The 23,453-nt window shown below is 39.9% G+C and overlaps 1 protein-coding gene and 1 long non-coding RNA gene across 3 annotated transcripts; one reads left to right on the top strand and one right to left on the bottom strand.

Moving 5' to 3' along the window:
* Window positions 1-5,911: 5,911 nt before the first annotated feature.
* lsm6 (LSM6 homolog, U6 small nuclear RNA and mRNA degradation associated) lies at window positions 5,912-9,086 on the bottom strand. Its single transcript, XM_071505064.1, has 4 exons — window positions 8,975-9,086; window positions 8,432-8,537; window positions 8,197-8,310; window positions 5,912-6,108 (listed from the first exon to the last, which is right to left on the bottom strand). Exons 2-4 carry the CDS (start codon window positions 8,523-8,525, stop codon window positions 6,074-6,076), a joined length of 243 nt encoding a protein of 80 aa, XP_071361165.1. The 5' UTR covers window positions 8,526-8,537; window positions 8,975-9,086; the 3' UTR covers window positions 5,912-6,073.
* A 6,844-nt stretch (window positions 9,087-15,930) lies between these two features.
* LOC139635713 (uncharacterized) lies at window positions 15,931-23,267 on the top strand. 2 transcript variants are annotated; one of them, XR_011694271.1, is made up of 3 exons: window positions 15,931-20,757; window positions 22,123-22,178; window positions 22,428-23,267. It is a non-coding gene; the product is annotated as an uncharacterized lncRNA (long non-coding RNA). The 2 variants fall into 2 exon arrangements; XR_011694270.1 differs by having other exon boundaries at window positions 18,988-20,757; window positions 22,431-23,267.
* The last annotated feature ends 186 nt before the right edge of the window (window positions 23,268-23,453 follow it).

Here is a 23,453-nt window from a genome sequence, read left to right as displayed (position 1 = left end):
TGTGTGTGTGTGTGTGTGTGTGTGTGCGTGTGTGTCAGAGAGCATCTCCTCTCCACTTTCCATGACGGTCGTTAAAAACTCTCAAAGTGACACACTCACGTAAAAAGCATCAGTGGCTAACCTGGGGAGTGTCACATTGAATTTAATGGCCTCTTGTTCCTGAGCTGTTCTGTGCAGGAAATCATATCTTGATGTGAAAGGTGCTCTCCCTCATCTGCCTCATAATATGTTGTCACGCAAATGTTCACATACATTCTCTCTCTCCTTATCTGTCTCTCTCTCACACACATAGACACACACACACACACACATACAGTCAGAGGAGAGACCCAGCTCAGGTTCAAGACTGAAAGGCTGTAACTGTGTTTATGACTGAGCCCTGACTCTCATACTGGCCCTAGTCCAGTATGCAAGTGTGTGTGTTTGTGTGTGTCCGTCTATGTGTATGTGTGTGTGTGATAGATTAGGTAGCTTACTGTGTGTTCCTGAGTGTTAGGTAAATGTGTGTGCGGCCGAGTCTGTAGCCTCCTTATGACCTCCCTGATGGCCAGAGATGGGCTCAAGTCATAACTCTTCTGTCAGGCTTTACCCTTGAGCAATATCACAGGCACTCTGAGTGCAGCGAGTCAAACCACTGCACTTCGCTCCATAACCGTGGACGCACAAACTGACACCAACACACATACAAAGGCATTTCAGTGCAGCACACACAGACATTCACACAGTCTTCAACACAACTGAGAGCAAAGAAGAATTAGAGGATAATTCCAGTCTATAACAACATAGATTCTACTTGCATAGCTTTGACCATTATCATTTATATTGGTTATGATAATATGGTGCTAACTGAAGACAACACTGCAATCAGGGAATGATACAGAGTTGCTATGCATCAACACTATGCATCGTCATCTTTTAAGTTCATGTAGCAAACTTGTTGTAAACAGATTTGTCGTACACACGGAACAGATACAGAGTCAGGACAGAATTAGACCAGACTAAAAGCCTTTTGCACTGTAGCATTCGAGGGCAAAGGTTCATGTCTTGACTCCTGACGGCCGTGCAAACATTTCCACTTCCTCAACATTTCATCTACTGACACACCAGCCGCCTGTGGCCGTTAGTCTGAGAGGAAACAACAACAAAAGGCTCTTGCAATAGCATTATTACCATTTTGGGTGCTTGCCAGCAACACTCCGGATTACCTTGCATGGCAGACAAATTGGCAATCGGAACACCAGCGTAATGGAGGCTAATTGCCTGAGTGCAGGGCTAGTTTGTATTTCATGCAAGCCTCATGTGCATAGTAGTGAAACTTGGCTGACAAACAGGACATGCAATAGCCATTCTGAAGCAAAAAGGCTCATATTCACTAATTGCTGATCACAAGCACTGATGACCTCACTCTTGAATATACTATTTAATGTGTTTGTAACAAAATTTTTCCCCCAGATATGATTTGTTTAGGATATACCCTAAAGTAAAGTAATTCCTTTATGTATCAAAGAGGAAAGATTGAACTTTAGGACATTAAATAGCTCTGTAAGTTAAATAGCTCTGCAAGTTAATTGCAAGTCATTTATGTCTCTGAATACTATTCAAATAACATGACATTTGAGCCTTTTCCTTTCAAAGCTTTATTAAGAGGGTCTTTTGCAAAGTTGAGACATAGTCCTTTCAATTGACAAGCCTAATAATTAAATATTTGATCTGTGTGACCAAGCACGGGCAGTGGGACACAGCCATGTCCTTCCTATACCTCAGAGATTGATCAGGTCAAAACCTGAGACCTGAACAACCCACAGCATCTCACCTTTTTAACCGGTAGTTGACAATATAATCTCACCTCAAGGTCCATTAGGAGCTGTTCTTGAGCTTTCAGTCATACCACATGATCCTCATCAGGTAAAGTGACTTCAGATTCAAGTCTGCAACTCTGTTACAGCTCATAAATATCAAATATCATACGTGTCTTATAGATTTTTCCCCCAGATCAAACATATGAAGGCAATTATCTTCAATAAACATTCAAAAAAAAGCTACATTTCTTTTTACAGTTTGGAATACAGAAGTCAAAGCTGCCCTGCTTTACCCCAACCCTGAAGTTCCTTGTTTTTGCTGACAAAGGTATGACACGGTTCATGAAGACAGACTAGTGACGTCAAACATACAATCAACAGAACAAGTTTTGCCTTGTTGAGAAGAATAGTGATGATGTGCTTTGTATTCACATCCATCCATCTTATTGTGGTGTAAGTGGGTCAGGTCACGGTCAGTAATACAATATGGTTAACATAGTAAGATTTCAAGTGAATGTGTTGCCAAAATAGAACCTGCTGTTGTGGGACAGCTGGAGAGCCTTTTGGGGTCAAGGTTCAAAGACTCACGTGGATCATGTTATTGTACCAAGCAAGAGTTTTCCTATGTAGTGTGTGTAAGTCTGTTACCGTTGATAGCACTGGATCCTGTGCAACACATACATGGTAAATGCTCTGTGAGTGCAACAGTACTGCTCTCTGGCCTCCTGAAGGGTACCTACTTACACTCCCCTAACCTTACCATCTACATCATGCTGCCATTTGGAGCCAAGATAAATCACAGAAGCCCCTGTCCATGCTGGGAATAGCTTCTTCCAGATAAGAAGGTCAAGGGTCACATTTCTGGCCAAGGTTGACTGTCCTCAGGGCTAAATAAAGAGCCTAAGGGTTGGAGAGCGGCGCAGGCCAGCACAGACCCTCACCCTCAATTAGGATCAAAACAACCATCAAACTTGAACTTGGATTTAGGTTACAAAAAGGCAACAAAGTAGAACAGGGAAGCTTCTGGATCAAAAAATGTCAGAAATGCACAACACACATCCTGATGTATAACTTTATCTAGCCATAACAGACTCATGGATTAACAGACAAACAAGGAGGGTTCGGTTTATTAATCAGTAGCAGCTGTTTTCACCATTAGCCTGCCATTGTTACACAGTGTCGAAGGTGTTTGTTTATTCTGTGCTAACCTAACGAAACCTCTGACCCAGCCAGTGGAATGTGAGAGCGGACACACAGTGTGGGAGGTCACTGCCATCATTTACATCCTAAACACATGACAGGCTGTCAGGCAGAGGTTAAAGCAGGTCAAGTTCACACAGGACGGGACAGCACAGATCCCAATACACCCCGGTTCACACATGCAAAAACAAAGTGTTACTTACATTGATACATATAGGCAGTGGATACAGTGACAGTATTATGTGATGCAAGGAACATAATCTGTGTTTAACTTTTAACCTGAGTCAGAGAGGTGTTGGTTACCAAATGACCAAATGGTAATTTTTGTGGCTGTAACTTGTGGTTTATATTACAAGATGTTTCTGATATTTTGCCCAACCGTGTACATTTGCCACATTATTTTGTTTGTGCATGCACATGATGCATTTGTTTACCAAGTGATGATTCATCTCGAGACCCCTGAGCATGTACATGTACTGCAACTAGGGAGAAAAAAACAACTTGAATATTCCTGATGTGTTGTAGACTCTCCATCAGCCCTGGCAAAAACCATTCACATGGAAAGATCCACACTGAATACATTTGCATAGAAGACAGAAACATGTCCTCCAAATGAGAACATGGTAGAGCCAAACATGAAAAAACACAGATTTTCAGGTTGTCCTTGTCATCCTTTGATCCCTTGTGAAAAGGCTAGACAGTCATGCTGCAGTGATCAGTCAGGGTCAAAGTCATACTCCACTTTCCCTCCTCCCTCCCTTGCTCCTGTGTCTCTATTGTAGTTTTGTTGCTCTGGCAGCTGGTGGTGCTGTAAGACTTGAGTCTTTCCCTTGCTTTTTCTCCGACATAACAAGGCTGTCACCTATTCTATCCTCCTTTGTCCTCTCCCCTCCATCACTCACCCCCATACGTCAACGGTGAGCCACTGCAGCATCCTCTGCGAGACCCTGAGCCAGTCTGCTTTGATGGAGGTGAGTGGGGACCAGTGCCCTGTACAAACTAAGTCAAACAAGGGAAAAAGGCGGAATTTTTCATATTCATCAGGCACCTTATTTCAATGATCCTGAAGATAAAAAACGTGGGTTTGGAAGGGGTTGGTGAGGCTAAAATCAATACTCAGATGTTGACACGCACATGGACATGCAAAATGAAAAAGTGGCTACATCAGCTCAGTGTTTTTGAAAAAGCAAATGGTTCAATACCACGATGTCTGCCACTAGGTCATTTGTGTGAATGGTATTAATTGGGTTCCCTGCGAGGCCACACAGCCAGCGGCTCAGTTATGATTCCAGTGGGTAAATATTTGCCTGTACTAACCCACACTAGGTGCCATAATGATTCTTTGTGTGTTGCACTGTGTACAATCCGTTTCTGTGTACACATCACTCAGTGCCTATGTCTGCCTGTGTGTGTGTTTGTCTGTGTTGCAGCTTAAACCCCCCCCCCCCCCAAACATTCCCTCTATATAGCTGCAGCTTGGTAGAGTTTGATCAATAACGTGTCCTTCATTCTCAAGTCGGGCCTGACCTTGGCAGCCTTTTGTCTCTTTCCAGGGGCCAGAGTGCGCATGTACAGGTTGGAAAACAAGGCTCTCAAAAATCCACCCTTGGAAGGAAAAGAATTCCCCCCACTGCCTCCACACTACAGCTCTCTCATTAAGAGACTAATGAATCATATATTTATAGCGTTCTTATCTTAGCGTAATGAGGTGATGCCACTTTTGAACTCATTTACTAAATTATCACAGGCAACACTGAAATGGAATAAACTTCCAATTTGTTGCTTATGCTGCTACGTTCGTTTTCACAGGGCGTCACAGGAGACGCCAGACCCAGTCCTAACCTGACTTAGGAACAAAGAGCACCTGTGTGCAGTCACAGATGACAAAAGGTAAGCTTCATGTTCTGAGACATTCAAAAGCACTAAAACATGGAGGACTGCTGCAGAGGGCAGTGGGAGTTAATCCGATAGATCTGTTTACATGTAAATGCAGCCTGACATAACCTGCAGGTGGCACCATTTATAGATTAGTCCTGCAGTCGTACTCTTTTGTGTCATTCAGTAATGGATATTTGAATGGCCAGGAAGTGAAAAATTTTCATGCATAATAAAGCTGTCCATAATGCAGCTTTAAAACAAGCAACATGTTACTTTTATATGCATCGAAGTGCTCTTTGATTTACTCTGCTGGATAGTGGCAAAGTCAAGATGCAGGTACATTACTGGATTGAAGCAAACACTCCCATCATTACAAAGCTATCAAGTGGTGGCATCATACAGAGCTGTAGGAATACTTTTAATAACATTACTCATGTTAAACAAGAGAGAAAAGCTAAATGAGGATCAAAGGGCTGTAATTTTGATAGTCTTGTTTTTATGCGGGACACTATTTGAACAAAGTTTTATTTAGAATTCTAATTTTATTTTGATTTATTTAATCATCAAATGACTTGTAATGGTGGGTATGTATGTACATGGGGTGTTCAGTAATGGGTTTCTGCAGGCCAGTCGTATCAAGATCAATTACAAAATTAGCACATTAGTTCTGACAAATTACAAAATTATGTTCTAATCCTTTTAAAGCCTTGTGGTAAAACAGTGGTAGATTTGGGCATCTTTTCCTGCTCCAGGGATAAACTTTGAGTGATTTAGCAAAAGAAGAAAAAAAAGTCCACCTTTATCCCACTGCTACAGTCCCACTGGCACTGGAGAAGCCTGATAGACGTTCAAGAATTAAATCACAAGATATTACAGTATGAACTCTTTATAAGAATGAAGGTCTTCTTCAAAAAATAGACTTGTTGGAATGATACAGTTACTTCAAAACCTACATTTACATTTTAAGAAAGTTGAGAGCTTAATTTCCCTTGTGTAATACCAAAATGTGTGAATAATATTCACCAAGTCAGACATAGATCAAAACTCAAGATTTATCAATGTATTTCACTTTTACAAAAACAAACATTCTTCGGGAGTTTGGGCTTTACAGGAACAAAAACACAGGACCGCAGGACAATTGTCCAGTGATGCATCAAATACTGGAAAATAAAAATGAAAACACAAAATGATCTTCACTACACTTTCCTCTTCTGGGTGCTGATGTACAGAACTGTGAAGAGAGGAAAATAGATAAGAAAGAAGAAAAGAAAAGAAGAAGAAAATTTGCTGTTTAGATTTAACATAATCAAAATCTCCAAGACAAATCTGAAAGTGAAAATGTCTTAGCTATCCAGAGGTAAAGCATATTCTAATCTCAGTGACAAATGGTTGAGAGTATCAAGCTATAAAACACTCAGGGAATTTGGTATCAAATTTTCTTTTTATTGTTTTTTTTTTTTTTTTTTTTTTATAAATGGAGACGGATATGGAAATGCATATTGATTGAAAAGCCTGCTACACAGTGGTGTATTGATATGTGACTGGTAGCTGGTTGTGAAACTGATGTTCTTTACAGCTGACTTTTGATATTCAGTGCTGTTTGCAGTCACCACACCTTCCACTTCCCATGGCGGAGCACAAATAAATTCTCTGTGAGGAAACCCTGACCCACTGAAGCAGATCTCATCTTGAAAAAAAAACAGTCACATTTCTCTTCCCAGTGATAAAATGTTGAATTGTTTTGTACTGGTTTGTTATTATGGGATTCTCAGTGGCGGTGTAAGACTACTGACTTTATTTAGGAGCAGCTGGCTTAAGTGATGTTAGATTTTATTTTTATTTTATTTATGGCTTTTGTTTATCACACTGAGGACTCCATTGGCAAGCATGACTCATTCATTAATTCAAGAAGGATTCATTCAATAGATTCAATACATGGCTGGAGTCAGGAAAATCTAGACAGATTGATTAAGATACAGACTTGCTTCATAAAGTAAAAGTTCTGACTGTAGTGAAATCATTAATTCATCAAAGATGGATAGCTGGCCAACGTTCAAGAACAAAAAAAATGTAGGAGAGCTCCCAGTGTCTGTTGCTTTGAGCTTCCCACATTATCAATATTCCAGTGCAAGGCCTGTTTTATGGATTTAAAGAGACGGTTCAGACTTTCTTTAAACACGCAAATAAAGCCAGTTAACAGACAAAAAACACATTTAAGCACCTACATCAGAAAATTATGTTATGTTAGTGCATCAGGTCCGTCTGTGTCAGAACAATTGTTTGTTGAGTTGGTACTTAAAACATCTTGTTAACCGCCACCTTTTCTATGCCAACAAAATCATTAGACAGAGCTGCAATAACACTGCAATTGAAATAGTTTGTTGGTTTAAAAATGAAGTCTCCATTAAGGATAAGATTGTTTCAAAGTATTTAAATTGATAGAACCAAGAGTGTGGATGTCAGCTGAAGTTTCAGGATCCTGGTATTACACATGCTGGCTCACTGCCATGGTTTACTGGGATACTTGAATGGAACCAAACGAACCATCTATAATGTTATTAGTGACAACTGTGCTTTTTTCACTGTGAAGTCAAAACATATGCTGCGAAAAAGGCATGTTAGAAACTTGATGTGTAAACTATGGCATACTTAGCTAAAAGGGGAAGACCCCATAAACAATCCCTTTGGGCTGCTCATAATGACAGAATAAAACTGCTCAAATAACAGCTCCTTTTAGTTTGGTATGTCATTGTTCATAGACTAAACTAAATGCCAAGTAATAGTCAGCCAATGCACTGTCATCATTATCAGTGGATATATCCTAACATCCAGGCATCTGTGTCTGCAAAATTTCCTCAGAGAGAGTATGTCCCCAGACTTCATCAAGTAGGTTACTCTAAAATGTATTTAAAGCACTGGTTTATGACATAATTGGGCCAAAATTTCAGTACAGTAGTAATAGTAGTACAGTAGCAGATTTCGAGGTTTTAACATTATCTACACCACTAATGGATAAGGTGCTCCAATGGAGAATAAGTAAAGAAAGTGGAATCATAAATATAAACAATGAGGTGCATTCCTATTTGAAACTAAGGTAACACAACTTATTGTAGTCATAACTAAGCCCTTTTTCTCACAGAAACCCAGACACTACTTACTTATGAAGGAGAGTTATAAGGCACGTTATGTTGTATGAGGACTGTGCTGTGACCATTATACATGTGCATAGACAGTGCACAGTCATGCATATCTGCACAAGACAAACATCAATGCCTCAAGTCTTGAAGAGCCAGAGTGTATATAAATTGAATCATCTTACCATTATTTCCTCTTAGAAATGCATCTCCATACTTGTTCTTGAGCTGTCCATTGACATACTCCTCTGTCTGCTCTATGGCAATGTTCATGTAGCCATCCAGACAGGCCAGGACACCTGCAGAAAGACATTTGTGAGTGTGTGTGTGTGTGTGTGTGTGTATTTTAGGTTAATTTAAACCTCATAACTTCTCAAATAGGTTACATTACGGAAACAAGTGGATCAGTTGTGACATTACCTCTGTAATCGACACCGGAGTTCAGTTTGACGACCACAGGTCTCCCAATTATCTGCTTCAGGAAGTCACTCGGGGTCTGCTTTCTCAGACTCATCTTGAGCGTGATCTGAAAAGGGTTCAAGACAAACACAAGGTGTTATGATAGCGGTTTGGTTCAACTTGCTACATTAGCAACATACCGGCTAACGAGCATCATACCAACTAAATAACTAATACTCTGTGGTGTTCATTCGTTTAATCAAATGGTAGGGGTTTCTTTATGATGAGCATTGTGTGTAGTAATCTTTTTATTTCACCAGACGCGAACATTATACGTGATAATACTACAAGGATAGGTAGCGGTAGCTATTAGCTAATTAGCTAACCCGCTAACTAACAACTCTTCGATAAGTATACTTGCATTTAATGATGTAGGGGGGTCATTATCCGTGTAAGTACTTTGTATACGTTTAGTAGAATCGAAGCGGACTGCACAGCACATGAAAATGTTTGGGTTTTTCTAGTTATTTGCAGTAGCTGCATGCGTAGTAGCATTTCACTCACCCGGAGAACGTTCTTCAAACGCTTGTGTTTGGCACGGACCAATCAGCGGCATGTACTGTACGGAAGTCGAGTGGGGACCAAAATCATAACTGCGCGGGGGTACCTTTTTATATACGGTCTATGGGCGGTACATGTTTTGTGACACCTTAAAGACTTGAGAGAAAGAACAAAAAACAAATTGGTCACTGAGGCAAAGGTACTGTAGGTATTCTGTGGCTTCAGAGTATGACATGTTTCATTGTCTTTAAGACATAACAGATAATCAATTTAGAAGTTGCATTGTATATATGCAGGTTACCCTAAAGTTTTTTTTTTACACTTCACACACAGGTAAAATTGAGACCTATGTTTCTACTTAGAATTAGAGAAATGAAATGGATAGGTCTGGTGATAGTCTATATTTTTATCGTCACCGTATCCTTTGAAAAGATCCTATAAAGATTAATCCTGCTAACAAGTGTTGTCTGGGTATCCAAATCCTAATATAGTAACGTATTCCTCTTTGCCACAGCTCTCTGCTGTTGTCTGAAACTATATAAAGAAAAAGAAAACTACTGCACCATACTGTTACACTGGGTCACAGTTTCCCTCATTTAAATGAACATGGGCTCTGTAGTTCATTCTGAGTCAAACCCACTTCTACTGTCCCTGCTGCTGCTTTTACAGCAAGAGCACCAAATGTGTGCCTGAAAATAGTCCTCAACAAACGCACTATTAACCCTCCATTACTCCATTATTCAATTAATATAGTGTCCAGCTGTTTTAGACCATTACTTAACCTTTTTTAAACAAGATAAATAACAGCAACATTTATATTAGTAACCTAGTTTTAAAGATTTACATCCTTAGTGGGAACACTTAGGGTTCAGGCTTAGTGCCATAAACAAGAAAGCAGTGAGTTACAGATTAATTCATCACTGGCTTTGATGTTTTCATGAAATTTGTTGACAATAATGAACATATAGAACATCACCAACCTAATCCTTTAAGTATTCTAAAATGCCACGGCAAATTAACCAGAAAAATGGTCAGAAGAATTATTAAACAGACCAAAACTGAGAACATATTGTGTCATAATGTACACTTACCATCCCAAGCAATATATCACCCTTAATCTGACCAGAGACCAGAAGTCTATTTTTGCACAGTTAAGATCTGATGTTCTGCCTCTGGCTGTGCAAACTGGGCACTTCCATTCAGTCCCAGAGGAGGACAGAAAGTGTCATCTGTGTGGTTTGGATGAGGTTTAGAATGGAATCAATGTTATATACCATCCATTATGACCTTAGAGTTAAACCTTTCCTGAAAATGTATGCCAGTCTATTTGATATGCTAGATAAATGTAGATTACAGTAATTACAGCATCATGTCAGATGTAAACCTTATAACACTAATGCTATATCTGACATAATGTGTTTGATATGTGTATGATGTAACATGTAACATTAGTTTATTTTTATTGATTTCTTTTGCCTCTGAAGATAATGTAAATTGTGTCCAAGTGTGCATGTCTTCTTGGTATTTAGTAATTTTGAAGAGTGTGTTTTTTTTTTAATTTCAAAGTTTTCCCTCCTATAATCAGTAATCTCATGAACCCCCCCCCCCCCCCCCCCCCCCCCCCCCCCCCCCCCCAAAAAAAAAACCCCAATAATAATAATTTAAAATAATAATTTCAAAATAACTTATGATCTCCTGGTGTGGCAGAGTTTAATTAAACTGAACTAAATTGAAATATGAACCCTTATATGTCAATATGAAACCTTTGTCACAAAACTAATATTGAATTTTTTTCACAGCGTTGTTGTACTTGACTCAAAGCAATTCCTGGAATACACTCACTTTCATAGATCTATTTACAGTATGTGTCACATAATCTAAGGGAGGATTCTGTGTCTGCGTTCAAGGACTATGTAGAGTTTTTACAGTACAGCCACAACTGACCTGTACAAATTTCCACAGCTGTGATGGAAACTGGTTGCTGCTGGACAGTGGACCTGTAGCTGGGTGCCAGATGTGCAAAGAAGGAGAGCAACATCTGGCTTTAAAGGCATACTGTAAGTAAGAGCTGCAACTATTAGTCGATTCATCAATTAGTTTATTGACAGAAAATGAATCAGCAAATGTTTTGATAATTGTTAAATCATTAAATTGTAAAAATTTGATTTGCTTGTTCCACCTTCTCTAATGTGATTTGATGATTTGATGCTTTTCTTTGTCATATATTATAGTATACTGAATATTTAGAGAATTAGGACTCTTGGTTGAATAAAACAAATACGAATACATCACCTTGTTTTGGAGGAATCACAACAAGCATTTTTCACTATTTTCTGACATTTTCAGATAACTAATAACTCAAAATAAACTAAACTAAAAAAACAGTACCTTGTTCTTAGTTAGGGAAAAGGAAAGAAAGACGATGATACCAGTATGAATACATAAAAAAAAATAGAGTAAATAAATTGATACAAATACAGTATGAATAGAACATTATATTTTAATTTCCCCAACTATGAGGCCCAATTTTAACCAGGAGATGCCTATTAATTCCCATTTGTTGGCTTGTTTACTTACTCTAGTTCCTTAAACATAAATCATTTTATAGTGCTATAGTAATGTTGCATATACTGTGCATATGTGAGTTAAGTGACATTAATTACATTTAAGATTATACACATCATCTTATAATATTCTTAAAGGGACACATGCTTTGAAATGAATATAGAATCATCTTTAAGTTATGCTATTGCTCTGATTACTATTTTTGATGAGTGTAAATTAAATTAGCATCCTAGAGATTTCAGATATTTTCTCTATTTTATTCTGTAGCTGTGCTGAGTTGTGAAGGATAAGAGAAAGTCTACCATCTGATAAAACTCTGGTTGCTGGGTGCATGACCCAAACACTGCACAGCTTGGGAGGTACATGAAAAATGATGTAGGGAGGAAATAGGGATGAAATGGTGAGGTGAAAGATAGAAGAGGATAGAGGGAGGGAGGATGTGCCAGTACATGTTAACAGAGACAGAGAGGGAGAGAGACAGAGAGAGAAAGAGGGATTGTGAGAGGTGGAATCATAAAGTACTTCTTGTGTGTCTAGACAGGTTGCTTGTTAGCAGGGCATGGCTAGCCCTGTGGAGGCTAGAGGTTAATTTGGTATCTGCTGCTGTGTTAAACTAAGGTCAGTACTACAAGTCCTTAAGTCATAAACAAGAGTGGTTAAGAGCCATGTATACACCTAGGCACCGGTTAATGAATATTCAATGAAGATTTTTTTTTCCCCCTTGTCCCCTGTTGCCTTCGTTGTTGCTTGCTTTGAAATAAATTTTTGGAAAGAAAAAAAAAACACAGTTTATCTCTGTGGCCTTCAAAAATGACCTTTGTACACTTACATTTATTTGTCCTTTGTTATCATAATACATGGCCTTAGTCATAATAGAAAGTGTCTTTTTGCTATTTGAAATGTGGCATACTAATTATGCAGCTCTGTCCCTGACTGCACCAAACATGACTATCCATAATTTAATTGCTTAATACAATAAAAACAATAATGTTAGAATAATGTGATAATAAAGTCATAAAGTTTGTGGTAATAATGAAATTTAAACTTACAGCCACGGTTATATTTTCACTGGACTTTGATGTAGATGTTGTAAATATGCAGCTTGTAAATGGGCAGGCACTAAGAAAATATGCGTGAACTGAGTGATCACAGACAGGGTATCCAGGGGCCCTGAGATAAGTGTGTTTTGCTTGTAACCTGCAGAAAATTCACTGACCACTGATAATAATTCAGCTGAAGTGGGGTTAATTGTAAACATTGACACTGTGATCTGAAATCATTGTCAACATGACATCCCATTTTACCACGGATTACATGTCAGCGATGGCCTCTCATTCTGCTGCCTATACATTATTTAGAATTAAAGTGCGTAGGAGTACATCTCTAAAATGCCAAGCCTTCTTTATATTCCCTGTAATAGCAGTTAGAAACCAAAGCATTAGTAAGCTTTGTTTTTACTTCTAGTTTCCAAACAAGCTGACTGTTGACAGGCAGCATTTAAAATATTATTTAACAGTGAACTGTAATAGCTCATTTGGTTATTACTGGTTACCAGGCTAATTTAATTGTAAATCAATTTGTTTCCTTTGAAGAATTCCCTATTTAAATTTTTGTTACACACTTAATGTACTATAATTTTATACCAGTTACATTTGATTCATTGTTTGTAATGCAGTTCTAATTTTGTGAGGTTTTATTTTCATTGTTTTTACTCATTTTAATTTAATGCTGCTACACTTAATAAAGCATTTATAGTAACTATGGATCAAATGACTATGTGTAATGCAAAAGGCGTCACTTGTACTGATAATCCCATTGAGAATTATTATTTGAATCATCAATTCTCCTCAGCTCTAGGGAGCATTACAGTGTTTCAGCTCATTGTTCTGGTTTTATGGCCAACAACTTTACTGTTTTGGTTCACTCTCACCGCTCTCATCAGCATTGTTTCCAGTTACAACGGGCAACTGTTTTCAAAATATTCTAAAAGTTCCTTTTCAGTTATATAAAAATACTCTGCTATGATTAATATTTTTGCTTAAAAAGCGTTTCCCACATAAATAGTGGAGGAAAAAAAATCACAAATTGGGGCTGTAAGCACATCTTAGTTTTCTTCCTCATTGAAAAATCTGGATCAGATGATATGTCTTGTATTATATAAAAAACATCATAAGGACAAGGTTAAAAACTTGATTTTCATGGGAGTGGTTCTTAAAAAGGGCACAGCACCAAAAAGAAGACATTCACAGTTAGTGACAAGCTCATAAATAGAAAGGAGCATTTTCCAGCTATAGCGACAAATATCTTTCTTGGGAGTTGGTGAAGACCAAAACAGAGATAAAAGGAGACCAACTATTCGACTCAAATTCATTAGGTGGCCATAAATACCACAAATAAATGATAATGTTGCTCTGCATCTGCTTTTAGCAACTGTTTCTAACAAGTTACATATCAACTTTGTAAAAGGTGATTTTACATTAGTGTTAAACTGAAATAAACTAAACTTAAAAAAAAGGTTTGTGTTTATAGCTTGTCAACAAGTGGCCAAAAAGTCAGTTAATGCAGATTTAATGCCCTTGGGAAATAGTACTTTTTAATGTTAAAAATATCCTCTGTTATTATGTGGTTCATAACCAATCATATTATTGTTAGTAGTAGTACTGGTTGTTCTTGTAGCAGAAGCAGCAGAAATAAAGGTAGACAGACGATGTAATTATCAACATTACCACATTATCAGTTATTTGTAATTGTATTTCTCTAATTTCAGTCTGGTCCATGAGGCCACATTCCTCAAACTTCATCAAAAAACACCTTAAACATCAATGTCTGGACAAACAGTGAGTGACTCAAAAATGCTCTGACCATCCAGTACAAGAGTGGTCAGCCAGAAAGCACAACAGCAGTGCTGTCAATTGAGAGACAAATCCAGTCTCCATCTCCAGACCCTTTAACCCCAAGGGGCGGGCTAGTGAAATAGAAAGATTATGGTGACGGGAGATGCTATTGTAGGTGGGAAATGGGGGACTGGACCGAAGGAGGTAGAGGCTCAAGGTGAGTGGGAATAAGAAGGAGGGGGTGCATCCCTCTTGTATCCAAAAGCAATATGCAGGATGGGGGTGGAGGTGGGGGTTGGCGGTGCAGGATGAGGAGAAAGTCTAGACTGCATTGACCCTTCTGAAGCCAGGTTTTCTCTTCAGGTCAAGCTTGATATGGAGAAGATAATGGAAAAGCTTGGGGGAGTTTTCAAATAAAAAAAACAGATTGGTAGACAGAGTATCCCTGGTCTTGCTTCTATGTAATCCCTAACTGTATGGAGGTAATAGCTTGGAATTGATAGGAAACCTTTCTTCCATCAAAAAGGGGCCAGGAAACCTTAGCTGCATGGCTCGATGCTTGGATCTGTTGCCTTTGTAGCACAGAGGGTTGTTTTAGATGGCTGACTTGTTCAAAGCTCTTACCATGCCTGCCCTCTGTTCATTTAACTGTACAGGAGCAAAGGTGCTTACCAAAACAGGTGGTCATATCTTCACAGACACTATACGTCCCATATGAGTTCTGAATCCCTTTGCCTTAACCTGTATCTGTACAATAAAGTATGAAAATTCATAAGCCGTGGTGAATTACCCACAAGGGGAGCACAACGAGTGTCCCTGTGCTTTGGGTTTTGCTCCTTATTATTTCCGTGCCAGTGACAACTTCCACTTAATGACTCAGTTGTGAGCACTGACAGTTGACACCGGTTGGCTGGCCTGGGGCCCCCATGCTGAGAGAAGGGGGTGGCGCGATTCAGACGAGGTGGGATGTAATCACTCCCTGTAATTTAGAGGAAATCCACTGAACAGTCAAGATGAAAGCCTTCCTCTTGTTCTGTCTCTCCACAGTTTGCAAAAGCCTAAAAAGAGAGGTTCAGAGAACCAATTCTGCCTGGTTGGTGTCCCCCAGGGGTTAGTGCTGGGACCATTTCAAATCAGCTACAGCCCTGGAGCCATGTTCTTTCCCCAAGGAGATGCACTGCAGACAGTCAGACTGCCCATCCTGTGCTGCATGGCTCTGGCGCAGCCAGCAAGCACACAACTCTCCTGAGATCCTCCTCAGTGGAAAGAGAGTTCAGTGGAGCTTATGCTGAGGGCTCTGCTTGTATCTGGCTGTCTGTCTGTCTTTCTGTCTGACACCCTCTCATGTCACCTTATCCTCTCCCTCTTCACTTTAATATCTCAATCTGAAAACTCCACATCCAGTGTTCCCTTTTCTCATTTTAAGGAACGAAAAAAATGAGCATTGTGCAATACCCTAAAATAAAATATTACCAACAACATGAGTAGCCTGTGTGGATAGGTTTCCCTAGAAACACCCTGTCATAAAAATAATCATGTGCACATAACTAATAATTACACTTTGTTAACCTCTACATACTTCATTGTCTAGATGTCAATTTCACAAAAAAATTTGGCTGAAGCCATGAGCAAATTACACAGTTTTGTCACACAACACTATCCTACCAAGTTGTCAAAGAGACACTGTAGTGGTTTTGCTTGATAGATGGTGAATGGTGCTTATACAAGGAGCCACTCCAGTGTGCCCATAAATATGCATCGTGACATTTGGAACAAAGCCGCTCGTCCTCTCTTTCCTGATGAGCTCTGCCTGCATACTATAACATATTGCCATACTGTCACACCTTGTGTTTCATTGCCAATCTCTCTGTTCATCAACTTGGCAGATAACCTCTAGATCCTGACAGATGATATGGGGGATGGCATTAGGGCTCTATTGTATGCAAAACCAGGATGCAATTTTTCGATAGTGATGCGTATACAAGTAATTAATAATTAATCCTTATTATTTTATGATGTATATGATAAATGGTTATATGAATATTTAAAGAGAAGATTACACTCTTTACCCAATCTTGTTTTCCTGACAGTGTGGAAAGAGTCAATCCAATTTCCCTATTGATCAGCAACAGGTCAGAGGTGAGGACATGTTCTCACACTGGCAGGACATAGTAAGGCAAGTGCAGAAGAATGCTCCCTTTTCTCACTGTAGCATTAAGAACATAGCCGGCCTCTTTCTCCAAACACCTCATTGCTTTGGAAAGGAATAAATATCCAAGACAGCCAGGAGCAGTTCCTTTCAAATCCCACACACACGCATATCTCTCTCTCCCCTCCATGTCTCTCTCTCACTCTCTCTTTCTGTCATTTGACCAGCAGTGCTTCCTGCCACTGAGGACCTGTGACTCAACAGCCAGAATACAGCAACGTTCTCTTGCCCACCCTCTTGAATATTCATAGAAATGAGAGGACTGAAGCTCAGACCCATCCATCTTGCATCCATCCACATTTATATTAAAAAAAGGAAGTGCGTATGGGTGCATTAGAGGGGGGTTGCAAGCTAGTACTAGATATCTAAACGGGTGCTGTGAGAGAGGGGGCGTGGGGGGACGGGGGGCTGTTTTACACTAATTTCTTTATCCCTTTCACAGGAGTGCCATGTTACAAGAGAATTCCTGAGGCGAGCCAATGGCCCGATAAATCTGCCGGAGCCTCTCTCTCAATTTGTCTCCGTGGAATGTCAGCTGGCAAGCACCCAGACACTGAGAACCTCTTTTCACAATGCGCCAATCTAACAGACGAGATCCCATGTTGGAACTACAGTACAAGGACTGGCATGGATAAATTGCCACGTGCCTTATCTAGGTCTCTTTATGTCTAACTGTCTGAGGTCTTGTTTCTCACAGGGCCTCCGAAGGCCACTTCCTCCCAGACCTGGTGGTTAACCTAAACGGCTGAGTGAGATGACATTGACAAAATGCAGGTGTCACCAAAGAGGAACCTGTGATATGGCACAGATGCTGTGTCAACCCGTCTTCCTCCATATGACCCACAGTGTGAACAGAAATTGTCCTGTTTGGTGTCGTTCATCACTGTGTGGCGCAGTCTCCCACATAGCTCGGTCCAGGTGGTGGAATGGCAGAGTGGGAGAACAGACCATGTTTGTGTGAAGATGCAACAACTATCTCTTTTTTTTCCCTTTCTCACTCGTTCCCTCTCTGCCTCCCTCCCTCCGTCTTCAAACAGACTGCTGTAGCACTCTTTGTACTCTATTTAAAGGTTGTAGGTTAGCAAACAACAAGATGTCTTCCCACCTGTACCCCTAAATGAGTCATGAGCCATGAATGAATTCATCCATTTATTTATGTACAGTATTTGCAGGAAAAATACATATATGTATACACATAAAAAGGAGAAGAGAGTTGTTCTTTTTCTGTCAAGATGTCATGTTTTAATCACTGATTTATCAAGTGATTTACTGTCTACCACAAAATGTTATTAACATTACTGTTAACATTATCTTAATAGCTGACACAACTGTATCACATTTTTGTGAATCAAGCTTATGTTTATATTGTATAATTCAGTAATGACGTAGAGAAATGCACAAAGGCATAGATGATATTATCCTCTTGTTGCATTGCAGTACAGTTAGATAATGTCCGTGTACGTCTGTTGAATCCCAATGTGGTTATCTGAGCATATTAAAATATTTTTATTTTCTAAATCTAAAACTATCAAATGATGCAGGACAAAATAAAAATCCAAATAAATACCACCCTGTCCTCTACAACGCTGAAGTTTCAACACAGCCAATCACACAAGCGTATTTAAGGGGTTCATGTTACTGCATGACAGTTGGCATGACTGTAAAAAAAAGGCATGTGCCAAGTGGAGCTGCCAATTCTCAGCATGGCTGGTTTTAATATTTTAATGTGTTTCATTACAACAGTATGGGCCAGATAGCCTTTCTGACGTCCAGACAATTGTCTGCAAATGAACAAGATTACATGACAAGCCCTGAATGACAGAGATACCCGCTGCTGCCTACCCTAGCCACTTATCTGATGGTAGCCTAGCAACAGATCCCTGACCTGGCTTTGACCTCCACCCGATAAGGTCAACACCTGAAGGCTCTCCCATTGGAGGGCTGGCTGAGAGAGAGGTGGAGCTTGGGGATGTAGGGAGACAAAGGACTCACAGAGCAAGGGCAGCCTCCTCTGCATACGAGTACAGTACCCTGCTCCCTGCTGACAAAAAAATGTTCATACAAAAGCATGCCAGACCTCTTTATGTGGGTTTGTTATACCTGTGTCTGTGTGTGTGAGTGTGTGTGTGTGTGTGTGTCTGAGGCAAGCCAATCGAGGCAAACCAAGATCGGTCAGAGAATGAAAGCATTTGCCAGTGCAGTATCCTCTTTAAAAAATACAGACAGCAGAGTCTTATTTTACACAGGGTCAATAATGATTTTCCCCTCAACACAGCATCAATGAGAGGAACAACAGCAGCTGTAACTGCTCATAATGAAAACTATTGTGGTGCCAAATAGAAGAGATGCATTATGAAAGAGGTGCAGAATGTGAAATTAATCGACCAGAGCAGCCCACCCTGATAGACATCCCCACTTCTCTGTCATTTGTGTGCACACACACATACAAACCTCACTTGGTTTAACAGCAGTGATATGGAAGTTAATCCAAATTGTGATAGTGGCAATATCCTATTAGACCATGGCAATAAAATCAAGCTGAGACTGGTAACACATTACAGATATCAGAACATGTTCAGCATGCTCCATTACAATATGAAGTGACATTAATCAGCAGGGGTCCTCTTACACACACACACAGGCATAAAACAAACATGCAAATCATACACACAGACGTGCACAAGCCTAAAGTACAGCTCAAATGAAAACAGACTCAAGTGTTGAAGTGCTCTTTCAGCAGTTGATATTATTTTAAATGGTGAAAAGAGTTTATCTCTGGCCTTATGCTTGATGAATTCAAACATATTGTAAAGAATAAAGATAGTCAAGCAGCCAAGGGCAGAGAGGTAGACAAGTGAATAGCTATTCATAATATTTTTTGTAATTATTTTTGCTCGCCCAGGTTCTGGAATAAAAAAGTGATTAAGAGGCAGGTGGCAGTGTTACTGTCCTAGTGCTTTGTGACATTCTGTGAAAAATGTTCTGGGATGCAGTATGCAAACTACTTGAAATGATAAAAGAGCACACTGTTTTTAGAATAGCGTTTGCAAGGGGTGTGTCACTGATCAACTCTCAGTTTTTAGTTAGACAGGGCTGTGTTTTATACGGTGCATCTCTCTTTCTTTCTGATGTGCATATTCACTGAGGTGTTGGCACTGCTGGGATGATCATTCAGCCTGTCAGGTTTGGCACTGCAAGCTAAAATAACTTTTGTCCCTGAGTCTAAGGACCTTCACTTCCCTCCAGGGCCTTTTGCAAGACCTCTGCCCCAGTTCACCCAGGGCAACCTAGGCTCCTCCTCTGTGTGTCGTTGTGTGTGTTTGCACTGTCTCCTTACTGTGGGGAAACTGTTGAAGGTCAGAGGGCAAGAAGTTGGCCACCTGCCTCTGTCACACTAGTAAAAGTGGTAGAGCAGAGAGAGGAAGCAGTAGCAGGAAAGAAAGTATGAGTGAATAAGTGTGTGTGCATGCTTTTCTCTAACAGCTGAATTAACAACAGGGTCAGGGAAATCCTTAAATAAGTAAAAATCATTGTCATTTTAGTCACATCCTTTAAAATCTCCTGCTCTTTCTGATGTGTTTTTTTTTTTTTCATTGGGCATTTTGTTGACCTTTGCAAAACTTTCTATCTGATCTACCGACTTTATGCTTGATTAAAGGAAACGACTGCTATAAGCTTTTGAGTTCCCTGGGACCATCGCTGAATAACCTGGTACAGGGATCTCTCCATTGGTATTTGCTAGAGGCGACAACCCTTCCCGCTCCCTGCATAAATGTGCCAACCGAGGACGAGAGCATAGAAGGCCAGAGGGCAAAAAGGGAGTGAACCACCTGCTTCTGTCACACTGTCAGGATGAAGGCAGACGGGTGCAAATAGGGTGAAGTGTGTGTGTGTATGTGTAGGGGTTGGGTTGGGGATATTGTGTAGGAGGGGGACAGGTGGCACGCCGGACAGCGCTGGCACAAGCCACCCCAGGATTTATCACTCAGCGACAGTCACGGCTGGGCAGGGGACAGATGTTTCTGTTTACCCCAGGGCAACATCTGACTGGCCGAGCCTAACGTTAGCCCAACCAGCCTAGCCTGCGCAGGACAAGGCCTGAGAGGATAGAGGAGGAAGAAGAAAAAGGAGACAGAGAACAGGAGAAGAAACTGGAGGATGTTCAGTTTGCCCCCAAGGCACGTAAGCAAGTTAGCTCATTTCTCTCCAGTCTGCTCCAGTCTCCACTGAAGCACCTGAAACTCATTTAGCCTCCACTAACTGTTGTGCCACTATAGGGAACCATTTTAATAAGTAGTAATAATGCCGAATGACAATATGAGCTGTTTTCAAAGCAGGGTTCCTGCACCAGTTATTGGGAAGTGAAACAAAGCAATTCTAATTGACCTCAAGTATACAATATTCTGCATCTTTACTTCGTTAGACAAACAGTCATAAATGCACAGCTCTTATTGTGGTGTTATTTCGGGGCTATTCGGTGCATTAGTGTATGTGTGTATAGAGTTTAGTGTGCGTTCTAGCTGGGAAATTTGAGAGCTGTCACTGGTAATATAGCTGGAGCACTCATCCCTGGAGCAATGAGGAATGACCTTTAGGTTCAACCCTGAGTGAGGTCATGTCAGTGTTGCCATGGCTACTATCAGCAGACTGTCCTGTTGCCAGCATTACCTCAGCTGCCTGGCATTGTTGGGGTCAGGGAACAGGCTGTGACCTCCCCATGGTGATCAAACTCAATGGGGAACAAAAACACCACCAAGAGAAACACTAGTAGTCAAGTATAGCTTATTTGCTGTTACTGTCAATGTTTAGGGGAAATCGTGGCGCTGAATGTAGCCTAGAAGTTTAAATTTCTGATGATTTATGTCAGGAATAAGTCAGCCTGTTAAATTGAGTTTGATTTTACATTAGGTTTTCTGTCATTTATTACCACTAATGTGGTGTAATAAGCAAAGGGTGAATGCACAGAGGAAGATTTAACTCTGATTAAAGCATCCAGCATAAAAAAAAGCTTAAGGAGAATTCCAGCTGCACTGGGGTTGTTATCTCAAAATTTGTAAGTATAAACATCTTCCTAACAAATCTAGAAACCCACAGAACAAAGACATTTATCCGTAATTCCATCAAGCTGTACAAACCAGAGCTGTCATATTACACTGATTTAGTGGATTTATAAAAGAACTGTTTGCACTGCATCGCATTTTACAGACATGGTAACTGATGTGAGCCAGAAATGTTTATGCATGTTCTTCAAATCACCTTTTATGTCTTTTATGACTTATATCTAGCTTATCTGTGCCATCACAAACATGTACTGCATATGTAGGACATACTCTTGAAATGTATAACTCTCTGAGTTATAAAGTATAGTATATCCCAAGGAAGGAATAAGTAGATATGAGTGTTTTAATTGAAAACTTTTCCCCTGATGAAAACTTTTCCCCTCAAGAAGTTGGTCTTGCCATATGCATATTTTGTGCTGTACAAAAACACACAATCTGCAAAACACAAAAAGCTAAAGGATTTTAACCTGTTTCTTGCCACAGCTCATCCACTCTCTAGTCAGAGCATCTGTCCACAGACTATCCATCAGCAGGTGCAGGTGAGAAACACAGCTGTCTACACACACACAAACAGACAAACACATTTACACAAGTCTATTAAAAATTGTAATATAAACCACTGTAATATTCACAAGCCAACATTATCCTCTCCTCGAATGGAAAACCTAATGGGATGTCTTCATGCAGGAGATTCAATAATATATAACTCTTTTCTATTTGTGGAACATGTTTGTCCACTCTCCTCCTGATAGGCCCCATTTAATCATGTTGTTCTGTTTCCTAATTAGCAGAAATGCAAAGTGTCTTTGTCACCTGTGGACAGCCAAGAGGGCTAATTTGGGCTTTTCACTAATTGCCACGGTAACGAGCCTCCTGCGCCTCCGCTGGGGGTGGGTGGAAGGCATGGCAGGAGGAGGACTGGAGGATGGAAGGATGGAGGGATGAAGACACAGCTCTCCTCGCACACGGCCGAGGTGTGAAAGAACGTGGCAGGCCAACAGAACGCAGCCTGGAGGAGTCCAACAGCAGGGAGTGGGGGACAGCCTGCGCTGTGAAAAAGCCCCAACACCCAGCTGAGAGGGAGGAGGATTCAGCTCTGGCCAGTTTTGGTCTCTCAACTTTGATGAGGAGATGACTACATTGGGTTGGATAGTTGCTGGACATTTTTCTGACACTGACACCTGTTATTGCCCCCACCTGATTTAATACTGGTTCCCACACAATGTACCTTTTTTTTTTTTTTTTTTTTTTAAACTTTCTTTTAATAGACAGATTCTAGGTACAACACAGCAGGCAGTTTTTAAATTAGTGGCTTGACATGTATGAAGCCTGTGTGTGAGAAAGAGGGGGTAAGAGGAGATGGTGATGAAAATCAAACAAATTCAGAAGTATAATGTTTGATAGTTTGAGAAAGAATACTCTATAGAATATTTAAAATTAGCTTTTTGTTATAGCTTGTCTTCATGCAACTTTTACACACTTAATAAATCATTATTAATTGGTAAGCCAGTAAAAACTTTGTAATAAGTCTTCCTCTCTTAATAGTATACAAATGTGTACTATGTATGTATTAAGACACTAATATACTAAATATTCCAGAGTACAAGTATTAAATAAATCTAAGTACATAGCAGCATATGCAAAATCTCTGTCCAGACCGAGTTATTTAGTCAATATTAATAGTCAGTATTAATCCCCTGATATTTATTTTTAAGCTTTTAATTTTTACCTTCGATAATTACTTTTAATTCTAATAAAAAGAAATAGGTTGTGGTGGTAAAATGTTTTGCTAAATCAAGCCAAATTCATGTTTT

The sequence above is a fragment of the Trachinotus anak genome, unplaced genomic scaffold (assembly GCF_046630095.1).
Source record: "Trachinotus anak isolate AG129_WGS33_773 ecotype Australia unplaced genomic scaffold, CSIRO_AGI_Tana_v1 ptg000019l, whole genome shotgun sequence".
Lineage (NCBI taxonomy): Eukaryota > Metazoa > Chordata > Actinopteri > Carangiformes > Carangidae > Trachinotus > Trachinotus anak.
Note: the sequence above shows the minus strand (reverse complement) of the source record. Positions and strands in the feature narration are given on the sequence as shown.

Bases quoted from the DNA above. Each gene is read 5' to 3' on its own strand.
- lsm6 (XM_071505064.1), bottom strand. From the start codon at position 8,525: ATGAGTCTGAGAAAGCAGACCCCGAGTGACTTCCTGAAGCAGATAATT. The intron at 8,311-8,431 runs GTAATGTCACAA...GTCTTTCTGCAG, and splicing joins CTCCGGTGTCGATTACAGAG to GTGTCCTGGCCTGTCTGGAT. The intron at 6,109-8,196 runs GTAAGATGATTC...CTCTCTTCACAG, and splicing joins ATTTCTAAGAGGAAATAATG to TTCTGTACATCAGCACCCAG.